This window comes from Epinephelus moara, chromosome 24, assembly GCF_006386435.1.
Source record: "Epinephelus moara isolate mb chromosome 24, YSFRI_EMoa_1.0, whole genome shotgun sequence".
In the NCBI taxonomy this organism is placed as follows: domain Eukaryota; kingdom Metazoa; phylum Chordata; class Actinopteri; order Perciformes; family Serranidae; genus Epinephelus; species Epinephelus moara.
The window spans coordinates 24,307,119-24,334,566 of NC_065529.1; the positions used below are offsets into that span (position 1 = coordinate 24,307,119).

The 27,448-nt window shown below is 41.5% G+C and overlaps 1 protein-coding gene across 3 annotated transcripts; it reads left to right on the forward strand.

Moving 5' to 3' along the window:
* The first annotated feature begins 988 nt into the window (after positions 1–988).
* Positions 989–25,525, forward strand: mst1rb (macrophage stimulating 1 receptor b). 3 transcript variants are annotated; one of them, XM_050037893.1, is made up of 21 exons: positions 989–1,187; positions 5,612–6,907; positions 11,782–11,958; positions 12,091–12,213; positions 12,839–13,009; positions 13,112–13,272; positions 13,571–13,706; positions 13,842–13,978; positions 14,191–14,370; positions 14,489–14,588; positions 14,723–14,941; positions 15,071–15,217; positions 18,710–18,863; positions 19,031–19,120; positions 19,817–20,032; positions 20,154–20,234; positions 20,452–20,633; positions 20,746–20,855; positions 20,972–21,137; positions 22,263–22,399; positions 23,680–25,525. In XM_050037893.1, exons 2-21 carry the CDS (start codon positions 5,702–5,704, stop codon positions 23,909–23,911), a joined length of 4,125 nt encoding a protein of 1,374 aa, XP_049893850.1. In that variant the 5' UTR covers positions 989–1,187; positions 5,612–5,701; the 3' UTR covers positions 23,912–25,525. The 3 variants fall into 3 exon arrangements, 2 of the variants coding, with proteins under 2 accessions (XP_049893850.1, XP_049893851.1); XM_050037894.1 differs by having other exon boundaries at positions 19,820–20,032; XR_007569454.1 differs by lacking the exon at positions 20,972–21,137 and having other exon boundaries at positions 23,680–23,820.
* Positions 25,526–27,448: the final 1,923 nt, after the last annotated feature.

Here is a 27,448-nt window from a genome sequence, read left to right on the forward strand (position 1 = left end):
TCTATCTATTGTACCTGGATGTTACTATTAGCTTACAGTTGATAAAGGTAATGTTTCTATATACTCAATGAAAGGCTGCCAAATGTTTAAAATGGCATTATATTTGTTTTTCAGGACATAGAGGATCTTCTTTAGAGGCATACAAATTACAAATCATGGTTTCTAATGTCCACTTTGATATAGAGAGGGGGGAATCTGACTTCCAGGTTAATGCAATTCAATTCCTGGGAATGGGAGCTTTGATTTAGTTTCAAATTTGTAACATTTCCCAGGAGAAAAAGTCCTGGATCTAACGGAAGTGGTGTGTCCATAACTTCAGTGAGTGTGTTACACAAATCATACCAAGGTGTTGTAACTTTAGTGCAGTGCCATTGCTTATGTTTTATTGGTGTCACTTTTGTTTTGTGTTTTCTGCACACTGGAAAACACTTTGTTCTTTCAGCTCGAAAAGTGCTGCACAGATAAAGCTATGATTATCACAGCGTATCTCACAATATATCTACTACAATAATACATTTGATTACTTTTCTAAAATATGAGGAGCTGTAACTGATTTTTATTGGGCCTGCATTTATTTTCTCATTATATTTCCTGTGGCTAGTCACATGTAACTCAACACTGTATATTTTGGAATTTTCTTTCCACAGTGTACCATCATGAGTATCTGGGGACATATATAAGACCCGTAGACATGTTGGTGTGTTGGCTAAACAGCGTGTAAGCAAAGTGTACTGGAACATGTGTCTCTGATGCTCTGTTTTAATGAGGAATAATAATGGATCAGGGGATAAATGTGCACTATGTAACAAACATGTAAAGACAAGTTAGTGCTAAACTACACACTGGCATGCATCATGTTATGACATCGTACGTGGGCAATGGGGATTAATTGGTTTTGCCGCTGGTGTCAGAGTGAGGAGGGGAGGAGCGAGTCGGAGCACCGCTGAGAGGCACAGAGCAACGACTCAGACACAGAGCTGAAGTTAAACCCGAAACAAACACCCGTCAGATGTACCAGCTCTTTGTAAGGATGACCAGGCTTTAACTTTTATTAAAACATCAGTCTAGCTTGATGGTGAAATCTTGAATATACCTGAGTAAAGAGAGTCATCCCTGCGCTGTTCTGCAGTAAGACAAGGAGCAAACCTGGCAGTGGCTGCTTCCCTGAACCGGACAGTGCACAACAGGTAAGCCTGTCATAACATTTACAGCTGCAGGCACCATGTAAGTAGGCACATGTTCAGGTATCATAGCAAACGCTCAGCCACTCTGTGTGTTAACAACGATTCCTCTGGAAAATCATAGTGATACTAAAACAGGAGATAATGGTTGTAATAAAGCGTGTTAAAGTCAATTTAAACATATTACTGTCTATCACTTATGGAATTTAAATCAGTCTTAGTGGTTTTAAACAGGAGTTTTTATTGTAATATAGTCTGAGGTGTTAAAACGATGGCATTTTGTGTGTGTGTGTGAAGATGAGTGTAAAAGTTGTGAACACTGATAATAATATAGGGGGTGTGCATATACTGTTCCATTTATAATTTGAGACTTAGCCAATGTTATAAAATGTACACTTGCAATTACTTTGTGTACATATTAGTACCAGATTATAACCATTCATAGAGCTCACAGAGCAGAGTTTTGTTTTGTGTGTTGTATTTCAATGCCATTTTACATGTGGAATGGAGCCAGACTTTACTGGCATGATTCCTCTGAACTTCAGGCTAAGTTTGGATAAGAAAGAGGAACATGAATATGAAAGTAATAAGCACTGTCTAAAAATGATTCTGCTTCTGTGCAGTTTTCAGAATTGATTTGGGTGCCATGTTGACGTGACCATTTGGATTAATCTCACATTGTTTTATGAAGAATAAACTCAAGTCATCCATACCTGAATGTATCAAAATAAAGTAAACGCAGAGCTGGTGGATTTTGGCGGTACTGTACTGTTTAGGAATGCATTCCCTGCCACTGAATCGATACCTGTGTCCTTGGGGTCCAATAGGTTTGGGCCATTGATTGTTGCACAGCAGCTTGCCTCCTGAAATCCCCGTGGATATCTGTGCAAGTGATTGATGAAAGAGAGGTGCTCTTTCTTTCTCTAATTAACTGCCCCTGGATCTGTGCCTGTGAGCAAGGCACCAACAAAACTGGTGCATATTAGGGCTGAGCGATATGGAGGAAATCAAATATTACAATATGTTCGAACAAATACCTTGATATCGATATTGCAACAGTACTGTAGGTTAACTTTTTGTCCTTTAAAAAAATATTAACACAATTTCTGAGAAATAATCATCAGTATTGTGGACATAATGACTAAGTTGGAAAAAGCAAATAATCGAACAGCTGAAACAGTCCAGTAAGTTCAGAAAATTGCATCACTTTACTGTGATGAAACCTTTACATTAGAGCATTGCTATATTATTGATACATTGCCCAGCTGTACTGCATATGCTGCAGCCAATGTAATGTCTGCACCCCTCTCATTGTAATCTCCCAGGTCATTGTTGGATTTAAATTACAGTAAAAACAACTTTGTGTTGTATTTTTGGAAAATAAAATAGTTAAATTCATATTAATGCAAAGATAAAATACACAAGCTAGAAAAGGTACATTTCACACACTGACCATAAATCCAAATCCTGCCTCTTTTATTCATCAGTGAGGGAAATACACCGTTGCAGCCTTCAGCCAAGACCTGCATGCTGACCGGCCTGTAAATAGCACTATAGAGCCATGAATGGAAACTCAATTTCAACCATTTGCTTTATTAACCATGAACATGAAGAAAGTCAATCAGTGCCATTACTATGTATGCCCATGTCCTCGAACCTTAACCTCAGTTTCACATGGAGCGGCACATGTTAAAATGTAACACCACATTAGTGGGATTCCATGAATTATTAATGTAAAGACACCGTACTTGAATTCAAACTTTTCCGTATGACTGCTTATTGCAAAAATAAGTGCTGTTTTCTTGTAAGAATTTTGGTCAAAATGAAGTTTCTCTGCTGCTTAATTAAAAATCAGAGCTGATGAAATTCTGTGGCACGAGTGCACGAGCCGTTCTTTCTCCACTTGGGGCTTAAAAAGGCGCATGTCGTCTTATGACCATCAGCCCGTGCACATCTTTCCCACTGGAAGGCACGTAGTGGTTGTGACAGGAATCCAAAGTAGAGAGGCCGGGGTTTTTGAATACAGCCTCACCGTGATGTCTCTAGTTAATGATCCACCCAACAACGTCTGTTCAGAATGAAGACAAGGCTCAGAGTTTGAAACATGGTTCCATCTGGTTGGTTGTTGTTAGGAAATTGAAGATCAAGATGAGCCAAAGAAAAATGCTCAGTTTTGGTACTCTACTTTAACTTGCTTTGTTTCTACCACTTCTCTGCATAAAGGAACATGACTCACAATGGGAGAAAAACAGATGGGATGTTGGATTAACCACAGTAAACATGTCCAGACAGATATGAATGAGTTGTGCAGGAAGTCACAATAAAAATAGTTTTATACACTGTCCACTATGCTGACCAACATAGCTCTTTGTTTGGTTATGTAAACCTTTCCTCTCTGTGTTTGTGGTGAGTCAGAGGAAGCTTTTATCTTTATGACCACAAGCACTTTTATCATCATCTGGCTCAACCAAGATGATGATATTTGTCACCTCAAATCTTCTGTTTGGCTTCAGTGCAAAACATAGTTAAGCAGACTGACACTGATTTTAACTTTAATCAGTTACAAATAATGCACACATTACATGTGCACAGAAGTATGAATAATGTGAATAGTCTCTGGCAATAAGACCCCTCGTGATGTCATATTTTAAGGGGGATGGTGAAGCCACAGTAGAATGGGGAACCTCCCTATGGAGTCTAGACGCTTGTGGTGGTGGTGGTGAGATGTGGAGGATGCTGGGGATTTGGATGTGATGAGGAGTGGACCTTTGATGGGCTGGCTGCTACAGAGAGGAGAACAGATTTAAAGCTTGACAGTAGCAACATCAGTGGCTGATAGAGATTGTAAATGTCCATAATCAGCTGATTGGCTGATTGGCAATAACTGTGAATGAATGAAGCATAAATATAGTCTTCCTGAATTAACTTATGCTGAGCTTCACTTCCATGGAACAGTTTTTTTTTGTAACAGGCCACCATTTATGATTTTATGGTTAGCAGGAGGCTTAGTATTACTGACGACAACTGATATAATCATCAGTTCTGAATGAATTATTTTTTTCAGTCATTTGTTTCAGTCAGTGAAAGAAAAAGAAACCTTAGGGTTCACTTTTCAGCATTTGAAATAAATTCCTTTACCTTGGAAGACCACAAGATGAGGTTGACAGTTATGTAAAAAGCACAGACTGTATAAAATTTTTTTTTTTTTATAATAATCCTGTTTTGAAGCCTCGAGTTCGGCTTTTTGGCTGTTGCCATCTTAGTTTTTTAGGAGCCTGAAGTGAACATCCTTAGAGGAGAGGGTAGAGCTGTTGAGGAGCAAGCGATGGATCTGACTGAGAAGCTAAGGACACTATCAGCAGACAGCCTGTCACTCAGAGGAGCCTGCCCATAATTACACCATAAAACTTCAATTAATAGCCCGGGCTATTATTTGCTTAAATCACTGAAATCAATGGGCCTATAATATATTTTATTAGTCTACATGGGACTGGCTTTTAATTCCTTTCACACAAAACTGTTGCTCAGCAAAGATTGCGAAGTGAATTGTTTATTTAAACCAGTATGACTATTACTTGTATAAAAAGTAGGCTTCAGATAACATATCAATTATGAATCATTCATTTGGTCTAGCTCCGACAGACACAGCATCACAGAGAGAGTTACAACACTTGAGAATTACGGTATCTGCATACCAACACAACACCACTTTATTCTGTTAAAACAATACTCACAACTTGGATTAACTTTTATGAGAAACCCTTTTGATTCTTTCGATCTAAGGACCCTCACGGACTAAAGGAATAAGAATAACTTACAGGGTAATTAAGTAATGAACATATAATTTGAGGTAGCCAACAACCCGGTTTTATACATGCAAAGAACATCTGTAAAAACAATGAATTACTTGGCAACCAGACCTGACGTTTAATTGAGCAAGGTGTATATTTGTCAAAATGTGTAGCCATACCGGGCTAGTAAAAGGGACTGGGTGTTTAATGTCTTTTAATTTAAGTTTTATGGTACGTAACTTTAAGCCTAAATAAAATGTAAATGGTAAATTATTTGAATATTCACCCCCCCGCACAGTTGTCATAAAGGGGGAAGTTAGCTATATAGGCCAAAACGTTTTTTGTACCAGGCTGTAAACATGTTTGTTACTGCTGTACAGTTGGACATTTTAAGATGGGGGTCTGTGGGGATTGACTGGCCTCTGGAGCTGGAGTCAAGTGGCCATTCAAAGGACTGCACCTGTTGTCACTTCCGCGTTGGCTTCATTTTTCAGCTCTAGAGGTTGCGGCTTGGCAAAAAGCTAGTAAATTTCTTTTATCAGGGTCAAGAATGAACTGTGTACACTGTGGTTTCAGTTGCATTTGTATTTTGGGGAAAGTGTCAATATTTTAATGACTTACTCTCCTCTCTTCGTTCAGGTATCAGCGGCTGGTGTTAAGAATGCTCTGGTCCCAACATCAGACCTGGAGGTAACCCTGCGTCGTCGTGTGGTGCACCCTGGAGAGGAGATGGTGCGCTGGACCACAAAGTGGGGGACATGTGTCTGGCTCCAGACTCTGCTGGCCTTTGCCTCAGCCAACTGTCCCTCACTTGCCCCCAGCCCTGTCAACTTCTCCGTGGTTTACACCATGCCTTTCTTCAAGGCTCAGGGCCCCATACAGAACATAGTCAACAATTCGTTTTACCAGGAGGTGTATGTTGCCTCTCAGAATGTGATCGAAGCTGTCAACAGAAGCTTAGAGAAGGTGTGGGAGCTCCGCACTGGGCCGGTGGGAAGCCCAGAGTGTCAGATATGCAATTTGTGTGACATAGACAAAGACCCCAACTTCCTGGAGGACACGGACAATCAGGTGTTGCTGTTGGATACTCTCTTTATGTCTTTATACTCTTGTGGAAGTTCTCAGTATGGTGTATGCTATTTCCACGAACTTAACGCAAATGGAGAGTCTCCCTCTCTTTCTAAGTGTTTGTTCAGGAGGGATTCGAACTCTGCCGCCTACTGTCCTGACTGTGTGGCGAGCCCTCTTGGTACCAAAGTCACCATGGTCGAAGAGGGTCATACTGTCTACTTCTTTGTTGCCACCACTGTCAACGACAGCGTGACCCAGCGTTACGGAAGGAAGTCTCTATCAGTGCGGCGACCACTGGCCACAGAAGATGGTTTCTACAATGATGTGCGCGGACTGACTGTACTCCCGGGTTTGCGGAGGACTTATCATATTGAATATGTCTACAGCTTTTTCACTCAGGAGTTTGTCTACTTCCTCTCCGTTCAGAGAGAGAGCCCAGATCATGAATCATCTCCATTTCAGACTCGCTTGGGCCGTCTCCCACGGAATGAATGGGAGATGAAGAGGTATCGTGAGCTGATCCTGGAGTGTCGGTTTGAACCGAAACGCCGGAGGAGAAATGTAGCCAGCGAACCCTATAAAGATGTGGTGTATAATGTGGTCCAGGCAGCCCATTTTGGCAAGGCAGGCAGGGAGCTGGCAGAGGAGTTAGGGGCGGAGGAGGAAGATGACATCCTCTATGGGGTTTTTGCTGTTACTGATGACAACGGGGTCACAGAGCACGACTCTGCCCTGTGTGCTTTTCCAATGGACAATGTGAACAAAGCAATTGTAGATGGGGTGGATGACTGCTGTGAGTCTGGACCAGAGCAGCTCTCCAGGGGGCTCTGCCATTTCCAGCCCTGTGAGAGCTGTCCACATGAGGTGAGCTACAAACACACAGAAATTCAAGGTGATTAATGTAATCTCAAGTCCACTTTTGCTTAACTGAAAGAGCCCCTGTTTGATTTTCTTTGAGATACAGTTTTGTCCCTTTGAAACCTGGAGCGACATCACTTTTCTTGTGCTGCTTTCAGACGCCTTTTGCAGGTATTCAAACCTTTGAACCCTGAGCAAATTGGTGCAATTTCATTCAAAAACATGGGGAAAAGGCATTGAGCAACTTTGTAAGAAATGCCTAAAAATAGATTTAGATTTTTTTTTCCTAATGTCTTGCTAATTTTTTGGGTCATTTCTTCTTTCATTGCTCTTTGCCTTCTTCCCATGTTTTTAAAAGAAATCAAGCCCAATTTTCCCTGGTTTCAAAGGGTTAAAGTCCCTCTCTGGTTACTGATTAAACCCCTAAAAACGTATCTCATCTCGCCAGTTCTGACAAGTTGAAGTGAAAGTGAAACCTAACTTGCAAAACATGATACCTAGCTACATCTGGCTTCTCCTCGTTTTGCTGTAGCATTATGGAAAGCTCCACCCAGTAAGTTGACAGGATTGGTTCCTAAGGTTTGTGATGTAACAAACGTTTACAAACGTGTTTACTCTATATTTTGCTCATGATATTGCAACATATAAAAACTACCACATGGTTGTAGTAAAGATGCAGGTGAGGAACAATGGTAAACTCAGTTGTGTGTTTCCAATTCATGCAGGGCTGATAAGTTGGAACATATGTTGAGTCTGCAGGATAAGATGATGCAATACATCACTCACTTTCAGAGAACTCAAAATAAAAAAAACATCCAAGGTATCTCCCCAAACGGCACACATTCATATGGGTAACAGTTTGCTTACTCATGGTGAAGGTATCCTGACAGGGCCTGGTAAAATTTTACCATGTGGTCGTGGAGCTGTAAATTGTGGCTGTTGTCTTAATGTGTACATAAATATTGAAAAGATGCTAAGGGTACTGAGAGCTTGTTGTGCCTGCATGAAAACCATAATTTGCTTGTTTGTACATGAGCAAGGAAAATGAGTCAGGTAAATAAGCACTTATTCGAGATCCAAATTGTAAAGACAAGTACATATCTTCACCCTGTGTTTTCTCATGATTATTTTAGAGAAACCAGTGTATGAAATCATGTAAACCCCCAAACAAAGCAACACTTTACTGACATTACTGGCAGGAGCAGGATTACTAGATGAGGACTGAGCCACACATGACTAATGAAATTCAACGAACTGCAAAAAGGTTGTGTCATAGTTTTGTTTTAGCTCCAGCTGCATGTTGTTATTGTTTGTTTTCCAAGATACATCTGTCTCAAGATTATTGTGTAAAATGAATGTGAAACCAATATGAAGCTGGAGAGCCAGGCTAGCTGTTTCCCCCAGCTTTGTGTTAAGCTAAGCTAACCTTCTGCTGGCTCTAGCTTCATATCTAACATAGATCTTCAAATCTTACTCTTGGCAAGAAGGGGCGGAGGTTTTAAGAGTGATGAAAGTGGCTGATTTAATGTGAGTAGGTCATGAACACACATGAAAACAACCGCGAATCTTTGTGGTCATCCATTTGATATGGTGACTGAGTTTATCCAAACATATGGCCTTTTTATTTCCTGTTTGACGTGGAATAATTCCTTGTTGTATGCACATTGTCACCATCAAACTTTCAGAGATTTCTGTGAAGTAGACTCCCATTAAGGTCATTTTGAAACTCAGCAGGCAGAGGAATGCAACCAGAACCACTTGCATCAGCATTCAGTAAGCACTCACTGTTTAATCCAAGAAAAGAGGGATACAAATAGCTTTTTCGATGGGAAAATAAGGTTGGAAAAAGACATCCTACACACAGTGGAATGTAAATTAGATGGAGGACAGGTGGGAGTGAGGGCTTATTGCTGGTATAACTTGTTTTCTGCGTCAGTTGAGTGAATTTCTAGTGTGTGTGTGCTAAGACTCCTATTCCCAAAGTCAGTGCCAGTTATTAGAACAACGTAAAATTCCCAGAACTGTTACTATTACTGCAATTGCAGCCATGATATCATAATTTGGATGTTGAGTAGTAGAAAGGAAATGCTGTGACTCAGAAACAACACTCTGAGGTGATGCAAGTTGTTCAGCACTGGATTTGATTTCAGCCGTTACATTCACAGTGGATGAAAACTTGGAAGAGGTTTAGTTAAACAGTTTTATTAAGCTGGAATGTTTCCTTTGGATGATCTTTCTTTTCTTCTATTTGTCCTCAGAGGAACTTTCTACTTGGACTAGTGAACCTTTCTCCTGAGGCTTCTTCTGTTTTGTTGCTTTTGGCTGCTGGTCTGTATATTGAGTAACCTGCCAGTGGGATTGTCCAACAAGCTGGAATTCTGATTCTTCCATTTCTCAGCAAGTCAAAATACCGTTTGCGCCAGCAGCGTCATCTGTGTTTCATAAACACTGTGCTTTCCTGCTACTTAGTACGTCATTGAATTATTTAGACATTGGAGGATCATTGAATTGATCATTGATCAATTGAATAATGTCTGTCTGTCTATCTATCTATCTATCTATCTATCTATCTATCTATCTGTCTATCTATCTATCAGGTAATTGGCAGTTGAAATGTACATATGGAGTTTCCTTCGTTTTTTTTTTAATACAAACCACACATATACATTAAAGAAGGGGAGGGAGCACAGTGTCACCCATAGTACGGCATCCCTGGAGCAGTTTTTGGGTCCAGTTCCCCTTCAAGTTCACCACACTCAATACGTGAGCATTACCGGGACTTGAATCAGCGACCCTTCAGCTACCAAGCCAAGTCTCCATGGACTAAGCTAATGCCATCTCATTTTGAGCCCCTTGTATGTGTCCTTAAACTTCCCAAGTAATGTACTGTATTTTTGGAATTTGAGGTTTAGGGTTCAGGACACTGAATTATAACCAAGGTTTAATGCTCCTCAGGGGTTTGGATGTGAATGACTTCAGGCAATAGCGATGCTGTTTATGTTTGTTCCTTAAGCTCAGGGCTCACATGATGAGACAGGATGATAGAGGATGCATTTCCTCCAATATTTTTATATGCCAAGAAAACAGTTGGGGAGGCTTTGGCTCAGGAGGTAGAACAGCTGTGGCTTAGGAAGTGGAGCGGGCCGTCCTCTAAACGTAAGGTTGGTGGTTTCCTGGGCAAGATACTGAACCCCAAATTGCTCCCAGTGGCTGTGTCATTGGTGCGTGATTGTGTATGAATGTATAAATAAATACTGAGTACCAGGTGGCGCCTTGCACAGTAGCCTCAGCCACTAATGTGAAAATGTATATGTGAATGGGTGAATGTGACAACTAGGGTGAGAGCGCTTTGAGTGGTCAAACGACTAGAACAGCGCTATACAAGCGCAAGTCTGTTTGCCAGGAGGATTATGAGTTATGTTTTCACATTGTCTGTGTGTCTGTCCTATTCCCATGAGCACTGTCATGGCTATGTAAGTCTGGGCAGACATGGATGTAAACTGCAACTTGACTGGTTGGTGGAGGCATATAAACTAATGGCGGTAATTCTAGTAATATCTTGGCCTTAAGATATTAGCTTGTGTGTACCTGAAGACTCCCTTTAATCAAACAGTGATCCACCCTGCTCCGTGTCCAAGGCAATCCTTCTGTCAGTAATGCAACACACAATCATCTATCATGGCCTGTTACATTATGAAATGATCATATTATCATGACAGATTTACCCTGTGCTTCTGGCGTGCCAGGGACTTTGTTTCTCATGGTTACCTGGTGACCAGTGCAGCTCGTAGCACGTCCTTACAAGCAAACAGTTGGGCCTGTCTTACTACATCTGTACCTTTTTAGAAGGTAATGTATTATTCTCTGAGAATGTGGAACTCTTCAGAGCACATAAACACACCCTGATCGGTCATGGTTTAATATGTAAAAAACAATTACAACTTAAGGTTCAATTACTGGCTTATTCGTACAGATCCATCATCATGACAACTGACCATGTGTGATGTTGTGAAAGCTTTAAAAAGGGGACCTGCTGTGCGATTAAAGTTTTAATTTTTTTGTCTCAGTACTTTATCGAAGGTCAAGAATAAACTTTCATGTTTAATATAAATTATGTTTTTGACCTTAGAAATTGCTAATCCTTAAATACAATAAAGTCTGGGTCGTCAACATGGAGTCTGTGACCTCTAGGGGGTCCTCAGAGTTACTGTAGGGGGCTTGCCAAATTATTGTTTGATCATTTTATTTATGTTTTGCATTTTTTTTTAAATTATTGTTAAAATAAGTCCTAAAATACACATTAACATGAATCCAGCATAGTATTAGCAAAGATAAATTTGCCTACATTTAATTTACAGTACACAGCACTGATGATAGCCTAACTGTTACCCATGAATACTTCTTGAAAACTGGTTGGCTAACTGTTACGTACTACTTAAACATATTGGCCAATTCACTGTTTTATTATTTCAAGTGTACGAACATTCTTGGAGCCACAGTAGATCATTTTGTACCTTTTCGAGCAAGAGACTCTGAAATACCATCCACCTCAGAAACAAACGTGATATGTAAATATGTGAATCTGACACCAATTATTATTTTAATAGATTAGTATTGTATGTACCATGAAAGGGTATGTTTATAGGTGGCAATTTAGGCCATCCTACAAGCTATCTTATCGTATCACATCACATCGCATCATAGGATCCCTGCTCCATTGTACTTTCATCTAAGGGGTCCTTGGCCTTAAAAATGTTGGAGACCCCTGCACTAAAGCCACTACAGAAGGTCAGACTCCTCACTCTTCTTTTTTTTCTGACTCATGTTCTTCCTCCTTGTCTCATTTTCATATCCTCTGCTGCCTGTGGCCTTGATACTAGAGCATGGAGAACAATGCCACATGCAGAGACCATCCTACTATGGTGTCAAAACCCTATTACCGAGTGGACCTCTTCAACAGACAGATGACAGATGTCCTGCTCACATCTCTGCTGGTCACAACCATAGAGAACAAGACTGTGGCCCATATTGGCACCTCTACTGGACGCCTGCTGCAGGTATACAGCATGGTTAAAAAGATGACTGTTTTTTTTTTTTGTTTGTTTGTTTGTTTAAACAGCCATTTGTCTTCACTTGACCATTGTATGTGCTCCATTACTAATAACTATATGTTGTGTCTGTGTTGGCAGCTTGTATTGACAAGATCCAGCCCTATTATCTTTGCCAATTACTCTTTGGTAGAGAACCAGAGGGTCTCGTCCACTGCTGCTGTTTACTCATCAGAGTATCTTCTCTTTGTGGTTGGAGACAAGGTACAAGAGCAATCACATGAAATGAGAGTAAAACAATCTAATATATATATATATATATATATATATATATAAATTTAAATGTGTTCAATGGCTCTGTGGATCTTACTGTCATCTGATGGCAGGATGCTCCTGGAGTCATTTTTCCTTCCACAGACCAAAGACATGCAGGTCAGGTTACATTACAATTACAAATGAGCTGGGCCTCTGACTGATTGTCTGTCATTGATCCTAGTGCTCTAGAGACCTGTGCAGGGTGTTTTCCTGCCTTCTGCCCAGTGCATTGTGGGATAGGTTGCGACCCTTGTGACCCTGGGAATGAGTAAATGGCTAAAGGAAATCAATAAACTTGATATTGCTTAACAGTTTGGAGCAAGGTGGATATTAGAAGCTAGCACTGGATCATCACATGGGTCTTATGGGACGTAAGGAGTGTTATGTTGTGTTGCTGAGATTGGGACATTTTATTGGACTTCATTTCAGCACCAGGAGCTGTTAATGTGACTGCCAAACAGCCTTGTGCTGAATGAGGCCCATATCAGTTTACATGTTAATAGCTTCATTAATAATGGATCAGCACACGCCTAAGATTGAATATGTTACCTTTAAAATTTTATCTCTGTTTCAGATGATCCAGGTACCCCAGAGAGGGCCGGGCTGTCAACACTTCCTGACATGTGCCATGTGCCTGACAGCCCCTAAGTTCATGGGCTGTGGCTGGTGCTCTGGGGTGTGCTCGTGGGAGAGTGAGTGTCACAGCCGCTGGAGGAACGAGTCCTGCCCACCAGGAATCACTGGGGTGAGGTTTGTTCTGTAATCCAGGGTACAGACATCTCTTTGTGCATGTAACAAAAACATTTCATTTCAAGGTGGCACTATATATTCTGCTTTATTGACGCAGTTCTTTCCACGGACTGCTCCTCCTGATGGTCAAACAGAGTTAACAGTGTGTGGATGGGAGTTCCAGTCCCCCTTAAGACCTGCCATCACCTCTAGAACCCACCAGGTCCGACTGGGACAGACTGCTTGCACTGTGCTTCCAGTCAAAAGCAATAACACACAGTGAGTATGCATGCAGGCATTGTACTGGTTCCAGGTTCAATCTGTTACAGTATTTTTTTCTTTGATAGATTCACCAACATACTAACTCTATAAAGACAATCTCAGATACAAGCAGTGGATTGATTCAACTTGAAAGCTGTATTCTAGCAGGAAAGCCTACTAGGAGCTTTTGTCTCCTGATGCTGTTTAAAATTCAACAGTTTAATAATTTCGTTCATCAGATTTGTCACTGGTGTTGCAATTACTGTATTTACCACTGACCTACTGACACAAGTGTTTTGTGGTGCATGCTCTTCAGCCTGGTGTGTAAGATTCGCTCTGGGGCCACAGAGCTGTCCAAACCTGTTAACATTACAGTGGAGGTGCATGAGGGTAAGGTGGAGGGACGCTACTCTATTGACGGGAAGGCAGAAATGTCAGGATTCACATTTGTGGTAATCTTTGCTGTTATCATCTTCTGAAACCCTCATTACATCATCAAAACTATGAATAATTTAATACACAATTCTATGGAACCACTTTTCAAACACGCTCATCCATCAAAATACTGTAATAAACTGTCCCTCCAGATTCCCAACATTACAGAAATCCAGCCCAACTATGGGCCCCGTGTTGGGGGCACACTCATCACCGTGACTGGACCTCACTTGGATGCTGGGAAGACCAGGAAGGTCACCCTCAATGACATGCCCTGCCCTATAAAGAGGTCTGGAAATATCTATTTTTCTGTTTTCATCACACTAACCTCAAAATGATTGTAGTATAATTATGGTTTGGGAAACTGCAGGCTGTGAAGGCAGACAGCCAAAGACTGACTCATAACTGAACTATTGTCTACTGGAGATGTTGCATGAAGCCTTTTGATCTTCTACAGTTTACCAGTTATGGCATGTAATTCACATACCTCTGCCTCTACAGAGTCACAAAGCCCAAAGGCAATGTGTCCTCCATCATCTGTCTGTCCCAGCCCATCTCAGAGGTGAGGGACGTCCCCCTGAGTGTTTTTATCGACAAGTCTCCTGTCCTCACTACAAAGGTGTTTTACTACAGAGAAAACCCGAGGATAACAGCTGTCCTGCCTGACTGTAGCTTTGACAGGTAGGCCAGTGAGACCTCCTCCTTTTCCCATCCTTTTCTTCGTCAGTTGTAACAGAAATTCTTATTCCCCCTGACATTATGAAAACATATCCATGTCTCACATTTGTCTGAATTGTAGGGGGTCAAAGATTGTCATCAGGGGGGAGAACCTGGATTCCGTTTACCGCACCATCATCCGCTTCAAACCCAATGAGAGCCACTTGAAACCTGTGACAACGGTAATTTGTTCATCATAATGTACAGTAGATACATACAGAAACATTATTCTGTTAGTCTACAGTTTTAGAATGTTATATGCTTGCATTTTACTGTGGACGGAGCATTTAAGTATGATTACATTGTTGTGTTTCAGGAGTGCATAGGCAAGTCCTTGCCCATGAGGATGGAGTGTATTTCCCCTGTGTTCCCCAGGGATGAGACCGAGGAAGGAGAGCTTTCCTTCGACATGGACGGAGCATTGGGACTTTGGAACAAAGAGTTTTCCTACCACCCCTACGGCGAGCCCATTCCTTTTGAAACAGAGGGACACGTGCTGAATTTGTACCCAGGGTTTGACGAGGTGTCACTCCATGTAAGAGATAGCCCCGAGGATATTGGCTTTTGAATCAGTGACAAAATAAATGTGGATTTATAAAATTTATTGCAAACCTTTAAATAACTCATGTCTTCTCTTATCTTGATTTGATCTCTCTGTGCACAGCATCAAAAGCTGAATCTGGTGAGCTCCTGTATGACCATCATTATGACGGTGGCAGGCGTTGACTGTGATGCTAAAGTCTTGGATAATGAGATCACCTGCAGGATCCCCAAAAACATGACCATCCCCAGTGAGGGACTGCCAGTGAAGGTTAGTCAGGCTGGAGGTTTGATGATGACTAACTGACTGACTGATGGAGCATCACATCACACGTGGTGGTGCAGTGACCACCAACCATTCTTATACATATTTCAATTAAAGATATTTATGTTTATTTTATGTAGAAAGGGACAGTACACATTAATGAACATGATCACTTAAGTCATGTAAATGTGCCAGAGTTAGCCATACAGGCTAATTTTCATCTGCAGTCCCTGGCAGGTTGATGGTGTAAGTGTATATAAGAAAAAGACAAATTAACATACAAAAACACAGAAGTCAAAAGCACATAACAAGGCACACAGGCATTAAGCACTATCAATAAAACAATGACCTAAACATATAACCTAAAACATTAGAATGTACTACACAAACGTACAGCGTATATTTGAGGCATTATGCTGAATTAATTGCAAAGCTTTCATTTTCTAGTATTCACAAACTCAGGAAATTCTGACAGTTAGTTTTTGCAATCAAAGTCAGTCTTGAAACTTTCATACAGACTTCTTACCTTCCCTTGCAACGAGAAAGCAAATAAGCAGATTTCAAAAATGTAGTATCACTTTAAGTTTTACTTCCATTACCTTAGAAAAGCTAGTCTGGTTCTGTCCATAACAATAACCACCGATCGCACCTCTAAAAATTTACTAATCTAGACAATTTCTTACGCCGGATTTCCACTGGATGCGTTTCCGTTGCGGAACGGCAGCGCTGGTTATCCGCTGCGTGCTCCGCCGTCCGTCAATACCCACCGGCTGCGTTTGCTGTGCGGTGCGGTGCAGCTCCGCCGGAAGACATCTCGGTGCACTGCCATGATTAATATCTCCTCGTCCATGGTGTTCACGGGGTGAAATGACGTCTGAAAACCTCTGACCTGTTGACTTCAGGCCTGCCTCTGCCCATTATGACGTTTTCAAGGTGTAGTGCAGGGAAATATGATCCGCCGTGAACACTATGTATTTCATTTTGAAAATTAACCGGATGTTTTAATGTGTTTCTGTGCACGACTTCCTGCCCCGCACAATCTGCTCTGTGCTGAATTGCTGCGTTGTGCTCCGGCGTCCGGCAAAAATAGAAGTCCTGCGTATCTGTTGCGGAGGGCTCCGGAGTGCCGGAGCTGAGACGGAGCCGGAACGCAGCACAGCCGCAGCTGGTGGAAACACACACATTGACTAGAATGGAATCCTATCGGCTCCGCTGCCGTGCCGGAGCGGAGACGCAACCAACACGCATCTGGTGGAAATTGGCCTTTATTTGTGCTCCACTGGTTGCCTGGCAACCTCACTGGGACCAGACTCTAAAAGACAGAAAGATTGTGGCATCAGTGACGACATTCAAGGAGCCAGATTTGGTGTCAGTTCAGTTTGAGTTAATGGGGAGGGCATGGCAAATCACCTTATGTTCTGTATGTTATTTGTTGTTTCAACTTTATTGAAAAATCCTTCCACCAGATTAAAAAACACACATTACGTGATGGTTACTGACATTTATATCTAAATGCGACTGTTTGTTTTCTTGTTATTGGTCTCCAAACAGATCATGGCTCTGTCTCAAGCCCCTGTTTGGTCCAAGATAGCGAATGTTAGATCAGGATACATAAACAAACGAGGCAGGTCCGGTCTATTATCGCTGACCAGACTGCAGTTATAATTAGATCCGTTCTTAATAGCTCTGACTGGATATAATGATATGGCCTGTCAGTTGGAGACCAATAACAAGAAAAACAAATGTGCACATTGAGATAAAAACCATCAGTAAGCATCACATAATGTATGTTTTCTAATTTGGTGGAAAGGTTTTTTTAGTCAAAGATGAGTCTACAAAGACATGATGGGTTATAGTCTGATTTGACTTCAATAGAACTGACACCAAAGTCTGGCTCCTCGAACGCTGTCACTGACGTCATGTCCTTTCCTTCTTTCATAGTTTCCCTGTCAGACTCCAGGAATTTACTGTGCCTGGCCAAGAAGTAGTTCAGCCTGCAAATTTGGAAATCCTAGGATAGCGAAGGAATGAGCCGCCTTACTCTGACTAGCTAGTACTCGTTGCCTTGGTTGAATTGATTAGGTATAGGCAAGAGGAGTTGGATTGGTTAGGGTTGGTAAGAATGTCAGGGTAAGCCAATCAGAGTAGGGCTAGGCGGTATATCGATTTTTTGTTAGTTTAGTTTCTCTCCTGCGTCCTGTTTTTACATTAGATATCTGATTCATATCACTGTTTCATGTTCGCTATCAGCCGTATTAGAAGTTGCTGCTCAAAAACTCAGCATTTCCTAATTTTGCTGCTTCACAATAAAAGTTTTTACATAACAAATTAAGGGGGGACTTTTATTTTTAGGACTCTATAGGAATTAAAATATGTTTATTACAGAGTTAGCGAAACTTTATTAGCGCCTTTTCTTCAAGTAAAAGCAGAAACAGCCACAGTGAGATGTTGATGAGGAGCTGCAGACAATAGGCTCTTACTGCAACAGGTCACATCCAATGCGTAAACTTCTTTTACATGCCCTGCTGTGGAAAAACACGTGCAAAAATAACAGGGGACTTTAGCTGTGGATCAGCTTGCAACTGAACATGTAGCCCGCTTAGTAGAAAATACCGGGATATACATCGTCTGTCGCCATTCAGCCTGAAAATACAGAGATGAATTTTTGTCCATATCTCCCAGCCCTAAATCAGAGGCTATTCCTTTGCTATCCTAGGATTCACAAATTTGCGTCCAGCACACAACCCTTCGAAAAACCACGTTTTTAATGTTCATTTTTACACTTCAGTGACTGAGAGGACTAAACAAATGAAATATAACATATTAATTAGTGAGCTGCAGGTAGCTTCATATTTACTGGACAAGTATGAGAGCCGTTTTCTATCCAGACATCCCTCTCCTCAGCAACATTGTCCAGCTCCTCCTGGGGGATCCATGGGCGTTCCCAAGCCAGATGAGATATATAATCTATCCAGCATATTCTTGGTCATAACTCCGGGGCTTTCCTACCATTTGGATGTGCCAGGATATCCTCAAAGGAAGGCGCCCAAGAGGCATCTTGATGAGATGCTCAAATCACCTGAGCTGGCTCCTTTTGTTGCGAAGAAACAGTGGCTCTGCTCCAAGTTCCCTCTGGATGTCTGAGCTCCTCACCCTACTTTTTATGGGTGAGCCCAGCCACCCTATGGAGGAAACTCATTTCAGCCACGTGTATTTGCAATCATGTTCTTTCTGTCTCTACCTAAAGCTCTTGGCCATAGGTGAGGGTTGGAGTGTAGATCAACGTAGAGTGGTTTTGATCTTCTCATTCAACTCTGCAAGAAAGCTAATAAGCACATTTACCAAAATGTCAAAGAGTTTCTTTAAATACAGCCAGTCTCAGTGAAAATAGCTTGAACTTATAAATGTACTGTATGTTTTCCCATTGGTTACAACAGAAAAAAGATAATAAAGCTATTATATTGTAATTCACTGTGTATGACGGACTCTGTTCTTTAGATCTCCATCAATGGGCAGGTCCACAACGTTGGCACGGTTGTAAGGGTCAGCAACCACTACATGGTGGGCATTGTTCTGGGGATCCTGGCGGCTCTGGTGGCCGGGGCGGTGCTGGCCTTTGTTGTCATGAAGCACTTAAGGAAGAAGAAAAAAGGTGGGCTCCTCTTTGTCATATGGACCTTGGTCAGACCTGTTTATGCAGAGGCTACTGGCTGTGGGGATGAATTATGCAGTCTTTCAACTGGAACATCCCTGGTGTGGCCAAGGATGTACATGTGTTCATGTGTTGATGATTAAAAAGTGTTGTGAAATCTTTTTCAGCCTCCATGGTAGAGACCCGTTTGGCCCACAGTGCGAACCGCTCTATTACTAATAATGTGGATCTGTCGCCTGTTGGGGACTACAGGAGAGGTGACTGTCTAGCTAAGTGTTTATCATATTACACTGTAGTACTGTATAGACCGAATCACAATGTTTGTTTACAATAAATTCTTAGTAGAAAACCTCCACGTCACGTACATGAAATTAAATGGTGCTGAGTAAACAGAGCCTCCACTGATTCATTTTTAGCCACCTAAAAAAAGGCCCACTTAAAAAAAAGTGCTTTACCTTGCTGTCAGACAGCCCTTTTTAACAGTTGAACTGGAGCCGTTATCTCTATGCCACCAGACTCCATTGATATAAACAGTAATTTTACTTCGCAGAACACAGGAGTTGCTGATCTACAACTGACATGGTAGGTTAGTGTGAAAGCGGAGAAAATATTCTAAATATAGCGTGCACTTAAACTGATAATGAATTTTCCAAAGTGTGCCTTTAGGTGGCTAAAATAAGTTTTGCTGCAGCTCCTGTCCGCATAGTTCGAACCACGGTGTTTAACTATATATATTTAAACGTTACAGTTACAGCTTGAAATGACAACAGATATAAACATGTTTGTCAATTTCACATATCTCCGCTATTGGAATTATTAACCAGTTGTCCACCCAAAAGTGACTGTTGTTGTAAGCACGACGTCACAGTGATTTGGTCTATAGCAAATTTGCTCTTGACACACTTACCTTCGTCGCTCTCATTAATATACCCCTCTCTCTGGACTTTTACCAGTAGCATCTCTGAGTCCTCCTACCCCGCTGATGGGACCGGTGGTGTTCCCGAGCCTAAGCTACGCTGCAGGCAGCATAGATCCCACCCTCACTCCCCTTATGCCTGCAGAGAAGATCTCCATCTCCAGTTTTAGGCCAGAGCTGTTAGAGGAGGTGAAGGATGTTCTAATTCCTGCTGAGATGCTTATTGTGCAGCACCACCGGATCATAGGGAAGGGTAAGGAACCCCACTGCCTCTGTCTGAAACACTAAATTTGTTATTGAGCCTTGTGTAAGCTATGTCCTACCTGGAAGGAAGAGCAATAGTCCTGTGACATTCTGCCTTTTTTCCCCTGTAGGTCATTTTGGCACAGTCTATCATGGCTACTTCACAGACCACAACAACAGAGAAATCCACTGTGCTGTCAAGTCTTTGAACAGTGAGTAATATCTGCTTTAGGAGCGCACCTGAAAGTCTTCTCAGTTTCTCTGATGTGGAAGAAATTGCCACAGGATTTAGGATATTTCCTGAGTACCTTTAAAAGCAGCTTTTAAAACTTATTTTTCTTCCTTTAGATTTGAATCCATAATATTTATGTGTGTGTGTGTGTGTGTGTGTGTGTGTGTGTGTGTGTGTGTGTGTGTGCGTGTGATCAGGAATAACAGATGTGGAGGAGGTGGAGCAGTTTCTGAAGGAAGGTATCATAATGAAGGGTTTCCACCACAGTAATGTGCTGTCTCTGCTGGGCATCCTCCTGCCACAGGAAGGGCTCCCTCTAGTGGTGCTACCATACATGAAACACGGGGACCTGCGGCACTTCATACGCTGCGAGAAGAGGGTGTGACAGCAACATTAAATCATCTGATTTATGTACAGACATCTGTTTACTAACCAACAAACTGTACATTTCCAACTGTTTTAAATCAGTGTTTTTTTTGTTATGTGTTTAGAACCCTACCGTAAAGGATCTGATTGGCTTTGGGCTGCAGGTTGCCAAGGGGATGGAGTATTTGGCCCAGAAGAAGTTTGTGCACAGAGACCTTGCAGCGCGCAACTGCATGTGAGTCACCGAGATGTGCGGGGAAATCAGCACTTTATTCACTGCCATTAGGCCAGAGTTTCTCTTTGATTTAGTGGAGGGAGATGTTTCATGGTACAACTTTTTTCTGTCTTTAGGCTGGATGAGTCGTATACAGTCAAGGTGGCCGACTTTGGCATGGCCAGAGATGTTTTTGATAAGGAGTATTACAGTGTCCAGGATCACAGGAAAGCTAAGCTGCCTGTGAAGTGGATGGCCATTGAGAGTCTGCAGACACAGAAATTCACCTCCAAATCTGATGTGGTGAGCAAGTAAACATCTACTTCAGCATAAGTGAGATCTCTGCAGTATCCATCAAAGTTTTGAGGGACACTTATCAATGTTTCTAGGGGTCAAATTCAGTGTTTAATGCATGATGTGTTTATCTTGTGTCATGTGATTAAAGCACATGAGACAGATTATCTGTGAAAGGAATCATATTCCTCTGCCCCCTGGATTTGCTTCTAATGGCCTTACTGCACTTGAATTAAAACAAACATCAGAGCCGAGGAGTCACTAATGCAGCTGTCAATCATGATCTTGATGATCTTTGGTCAAACTATCCAACTAGGCTGACTAGTGCTGATCAAATATCAATCAAGATTCTGTTACTGTATTGCCTATTTCTTTCCTCAAATGTTTTCAGAAACATATTTCAGTGTACTGTTTAGCTGTAAAATGAGAAAGTTGGTCCGGCTGGTGGGCAGCGCTTGGTGCTATGTTTGACTATGTCCAACGTGCTGGCTGGATCATAAACTTTCTTATTTTACAGCTAAACAGTACACTAACATACTGTATGTTTCTGAAAACTGTGTGAATATATGGTTATAATCAATGTACTGTGATCCCCTGTCCTCAGTGACCCCTTGGGGGTTGAGAACCTCCATTGGGTTGCAAGGTAAATTTGAGGGATCACAAAATAATTTACGAGATAAGAAAGCAGAAAAACAAACATTTAATGCTGCAGAAATGTTTATTTATTTTGTCTGACTTTTTTTTCTAAACTTGAATTTTCTCTCTCTTCAACTACCTGATAATTTGAGCTCTTAAGGCCTTTAAAAATATTCAAATAAAACAAGGGTAAGTGGTTAAAATTGTTACAAACAGTATACATACATGACGATGAGGAGTCCTAGTTTAACATAGCTTTGGTTTTAAGGGGTCACCATCCAAAAAGTTTGGGAAACACTGCTCTACATTGTACTGTATTTTGCATTGATTGCCACTTGGTTGGATTATGCACAAAAACTTCTGCAGGTAGGGGAGACAGAAATCACTCAGTTTAACACCTTTAAAGTTGTTTATAAGTTTTTAACCTTTTCTTAATATGTGTGATCAGGAGTTCTGGTCTATATAAGTGTACTGGAACTTTTGCCTCTCCTGATACAGTGGTCCTTTGGTGTGCTAATGTGGGAGATGCTGACCAGAGGAGCAAGCCCCTACCCTGAGGTGGACCCTTATGACGTGACACATTACTTAATGAAGGGCAGGAGGCTTCCCCAACCTCAGTACTGCCCTGACCCTTTGTAAGTAGTAAGAATTATAGCATGATGATGCACACTATGTTGAATTAATCTGAGGAATAATTGTAAATCAGTTGCTGTTGCATAGTTTGCATACATCTATCTTAAAGCTTAACTGAATTAATAGCTGCTTTAGGATAAATACTAATACTACAATAACACAGATGTACAAGTGCGAAACGGAAGAACAAAGTCCATGTAGTAATAACGAGATGTACAAGTGGTCACTCAGTAGTGTGAAACCCGTAAATTGTCCACTACTTGGTATTCCAGCACAGTTATGCAATTCAGTTTGGGAGTTAATATGTCTACAAAACACTTAAAAGAACACTTCCTCTGTCACAAAACCACACACACACACACACACACACACACACACACACACACACACACACACACACACACACACACACACACACANCAAAACCACACACACACACACACACACACACACACACACACACACACACACACACACACACACACATACACACACACACACACACTGGTATGACTTAAATAAAAGCCACCATGTTTTTTTTAATGATAAATCCCCTGCACAGAGTTTTCTTCCCACCAACTTAAAGATTGATGGAGAATAAATCAACCATTCATACCCCATGTCCATGAGGCTTTGTCGTACCCTCAACAGGGGTTAAGAGTTCATGGTGAAGTGTCACTCACGGACCCATGTTGAACGCCAACACGGGACATCAAAGAAATAGTCAGACATTTTGAGAAATATTCTTATTTGCTTTCTTGATGATAGTTTGATTGATACCACTGACAGTTAAATGAAACCAGAGACAACTGACTGGTTAACTTATCTCAGCATAAAGACTGTAAACAGGTGGAAACAGCTGACCTTGCTATGCCCAAAGGTAACAAAATCTGCCTAAAAATTCTGGGTAAGGTAGCTGCTACCCCACAGAGATGTCTTCACTTATGCTCAGTTATTCTGGTGCAAGAAAAATAATTGTTGGGTCAGACAGATGTCAATCATGCAGGAGAAGTCTCATCAGGTGTAATAAGTAAAGACACCTAGGTAGGTGGACAGTGGGTGTAGGGCCTTTAACGTCCAGTAGCCTTGGGACAGATCAAAAACACAGATCTCTGCAGTTATAGTGTGATAGTGATATGCAGAATAGGACATGAATGTTAGCAAATGAAGAGAGACAGAAGAAATGTCTCAGTGTATCATAGGAAGTTCCCTGTCAGACTGGACTGAGTCGGCCATCCCCTCCTTGCTCAGACTCAGACTCTGTCCATGTTCTTTTTCCCAGGTATAGCATTATGCTCCAGTGCTGGGACCCTGATCCAGAGCTGAGGCCCAGCTTTGCTACGTTGGTGTTGGCTGTCTCCACCATCCTGTCCAGCCTAGAGGGAGAACACTACATCAGTCTGAATATCACCTACGTCAACCTGGACCAGCCGCGGCCGTACCCTGCCCTCACAGAGTCTGCTGACGAATACGACTCCACAGATGCTGAAGACTCGGACTCAGTCTCCTCCTGATCCACATTCCTCTTCCTCTCTCGACTTAAAACTGGTATTGGTGCTAACAGCAGGAGCACAAAAAAACTGGACCAGGTCACAACAGTGACTCTTACCACAAAGCATCTGAAACAGAGATACTGCTTACTGTTTGTGTGCATGAAAGTGGTAGTAAGATGTTTTCAGCTGGAAAAAGCACATCCTCGGGCAGCCATATTGGAGGTCCGTCACTAGCTGTTTGAGTTTTCAAACTCTGTCATCTTAAAAGTATTTAACAGACATTTATTTTCTGTTATTTTTCACAGCTACAGACACTAGTGTGTTAGCTAGAGAGAATGAAACAAGTCAACACTTGTAACGTATCCATCAGAAGCTAATTTGCATTAGCCTACACTGTTTTGCTAAATCAGCCTGCATGTTAGCTAGCTAGCTAGCAATGGCATAAAAACAGTTTGTTAATATTTGGCTAACTGAAGTGTTTTTAAACACCAAAGAACTGTACAAATAAAGGCCCAGGCTAAGGCAAGAGCCAGATTACCAAATCGTACTCATTGCTGAGCTAACCTGTTCCGGCACTACATGAGTCTTATTCAGATACCAGGTTTCTTTCTTGCTCAGCTGGTATTACTGTAGACATTATAAATGCAAAGTCTGTTCTTCCATATTCATGTCTAAACAGTGTTGGCTACAGTATTGAGCAGAGGTGTGGACTTGAGTGACAAATTTGTCTGCTTTAGACTTGACTCGCCAAAATAAAAAATTTCAGGGGACACCCGGGCCTTTATTTGCAAAGTGTCACTCAACGTACAAAAGATGCAGAACGACTACAACTAACTACCATGAAGTCTGTGTGTCTTGCTCCTATGTAGGAGAGGTAATGGGGCCCTTTGCATATCTGTGCCCCTGAGCAATCCACCCATGCCCATATTTTATTTACAAAATGTGCCACAATCAATATATTTCCCTTCATTTGCTGAATCAACTTACGTTAACACCATGTATTCCCAGCAAGCTGACACTTAGTTCTCCAGGTATACTTTGTTTGAGCCAGTCTGACATCATCCATAAGAGTTGCAGGAGAGAACCATGAAGGAGTAATGTTGTATTATTTAGCCCCAGTTGGAGAAAATGACACCAAACATAGTTGGAGAACAAAAACTATATCATATACTATACAAATAAATACAAAATGTCATTATTTTTTCACAATTGTTGTAAATGTATCACTACTCTGTTGTTAAAAGGGCATTACAGTTGGTGAAGAATGTGTTACGACTTGTTCAGGACTTGAAACATAAAGTTATGGACTTGGGACTTGGTTTGAGTGCAAAGACTTGACACCTACGACTTGGTCCCACCTCTGGAAAGGAGTCACAAAAAGCAGAGCATCTAATGAATTCACATAAGCTTTCTTGTGCTACCTGCAACACAGTGCACTGTTTCAGCAGCAGAGCCCATATTTGAGTGTGACATTCCCACATTTGCTTTTAATTCTTTTGCAGTGTCGTGATTGTTCTGTATATTTTGGATCATTCTTCTTGAAGGCACAATGTTCTGAAAGACACCCTGTTGCTTGTATTTCTGTCACAATGTCTTTGAGATAGAGTAATAAATTAAAATATTTATTTGTTTATAGATTTATCTCATGCTGTGGACTTGGAGTAAATATGGGAATTTATGCAAACCATTTGCAGTTGATTTTTGACACTTTTTGTCTTTTGTTGCATTTTCCACTAGAGGTCAGCATTCTGTTAGAAGTCCTCTTCATTGCCACTGCCCTGCTCCTGAAGATGTTTCTAGCAACATGGATGCAGCAGTCTTTATGTGTGCATTGCTTTTGCTGTAGCATAGCAACATGAATGACCCAGGTCTCTCCCCTTAGCTCTGAAAAACAACTAATAAGCCCTCGAGATGCCACATGAGATATTAAACACAGACCAGAACAACACAACAGACCAGGCAGGTATGTTTACCTCTTTTCTTCCTCTTCCATTTGTTCTGCCTTCAGACATTTGGCAGGAGCAAACTACTTTATTTTTCAATTAAACGAGTTGAAGAAACAGCCAACATAGACAAACAATCTGTCAATCTCGCAAACAAACCAAACAAACATTTCACCAACATACAGTAGCAACCCCCAGCGCTGTAAACAGACGTCACACACAACAAGCACACTTCCCCCACAACAAAACCGGAGTCAAATAAAACGAAATAAACATCATAAAGTTTTCTCTTTTTTCATGTTGCCACGAACAAAAGTCAATCCCCGTGAGGTGGGGTCTTTGATATAGAGAGAGTGAGCCCAGCTTTCGTTGTCAAAATGTGTGTGTGTGTGTGTGTGTGTGTGTGTGTGTGTGTGTGTGTGTGTGTGAGGCCACATTTTGCTGGGTGCAGAGTCCACAGTAGAGAAGAATCAAGACAGCCATGATCCCCCCTGCCGTTCTCTCTCTCCTCTCCGTGTCTCTTGTTCCCTGTTGTATTATCTGGGCTATAAAAAGTGCAAGACCTGTGAAGAGTGCTGCCGTCAGCTGTGTGACCATAGCTTTTCTCCTGAGCTGGGTTCACCATTAGGTCCCATACTGTTGGCCTTCTAATGTATCCCATACACATACATATTCTTTTTCTCCTTCCCATCTTCTGTTGCGATTGTTTATGTGGACTTCAAATACAGAGATAAGACGGTTGATGCTGGTTGATCATGATGCAGAGAGTGTGAGCGATTTATGTCTGTAAACTGCATGTGTTATATGGCAGCCTCATTAGAGGGAACATGAATAACCATTGCTCGAGTGCTGTGTCAAGTTTGGAGAGAGGGAAAGCAATCTGTGAGATTGGCCATCTGAACAAGACTTTTTTGAAAGCGGTAGGCTAATTATTTCCATTGCTATGTGACGATGGCAGACCCTCACAAATAAGTGCTGGAACCGAACTGGGAACTCTTGGAATCTGTTCCAGTAGAAACCAGCATAAAAGATGTCCTGTGCAAAACCCTATGGAACCAGTGAAGCAAGACTCTCATCATATGTGCAGCACAGTGCAGCAGGAGACTGCTTAAATGACAAGAAATAGAATTCTTTTTGACACATTCAGCATTTGCATTCAAATAAGCTTATTTTGCATGAGTGGTATTACCCTCATGAACCCTGAAACCCAGCCTGAATACTGTCAGAATCACTTTTCTTTAACAATTCATCCTGAATCTATCCATCCTGTGCAGAAAGGTTTCACTGTGACATCACAGTTAAGTTGGTGAGATAAAGCTATTTTTAGATAACGTTTCAGTTGAAGATCCGCTCTCCTTTAAACTGGTTAATACGTTGCAAAAATAATCCCAAATAATTTATCTGTTGAATTTCACAACCTTGCACTCTCAGCCTCAAATATTCGTGGTGAATAAGTGAATTTATGAGAGGTGCACAGAAATCATTCAGCATAATTAAACTGCATAGCCTTTGGGCCTTAATGTTTTTGTAGTGGCTGTTAGAGGCAGACGTTAAGAGGAAAATATTTTTGTACAATGTTCAACCATAATTGGTGCATCCAGCTCTCCCTGCTCTG

Bases quoted from the DNA above. Each gene is read 5' to 3' on its own strand.
- mst1rb (XM_050037893.1), top strand. From the start codon at position 5,702: ATGGTGCGCTGGACCACAAAGTGGGGGACATGTGTCTGGCTCCAGACT. The intron at 13,707-13,841 runs GTAATCTTTGCT...CTGTCCCTCCAG, and splicing joins TGTCAGGATTCACATTTGTG to ATTCCCAACATTACAGAAAT. The intron at 15,218-18,709 runs GTTAGTCAGGCT...TCTGTTCTTTAG, and splicing joins GTGAGGGACTGCCAGTGAAG to ATCTCCATCAATGGGCAGGT.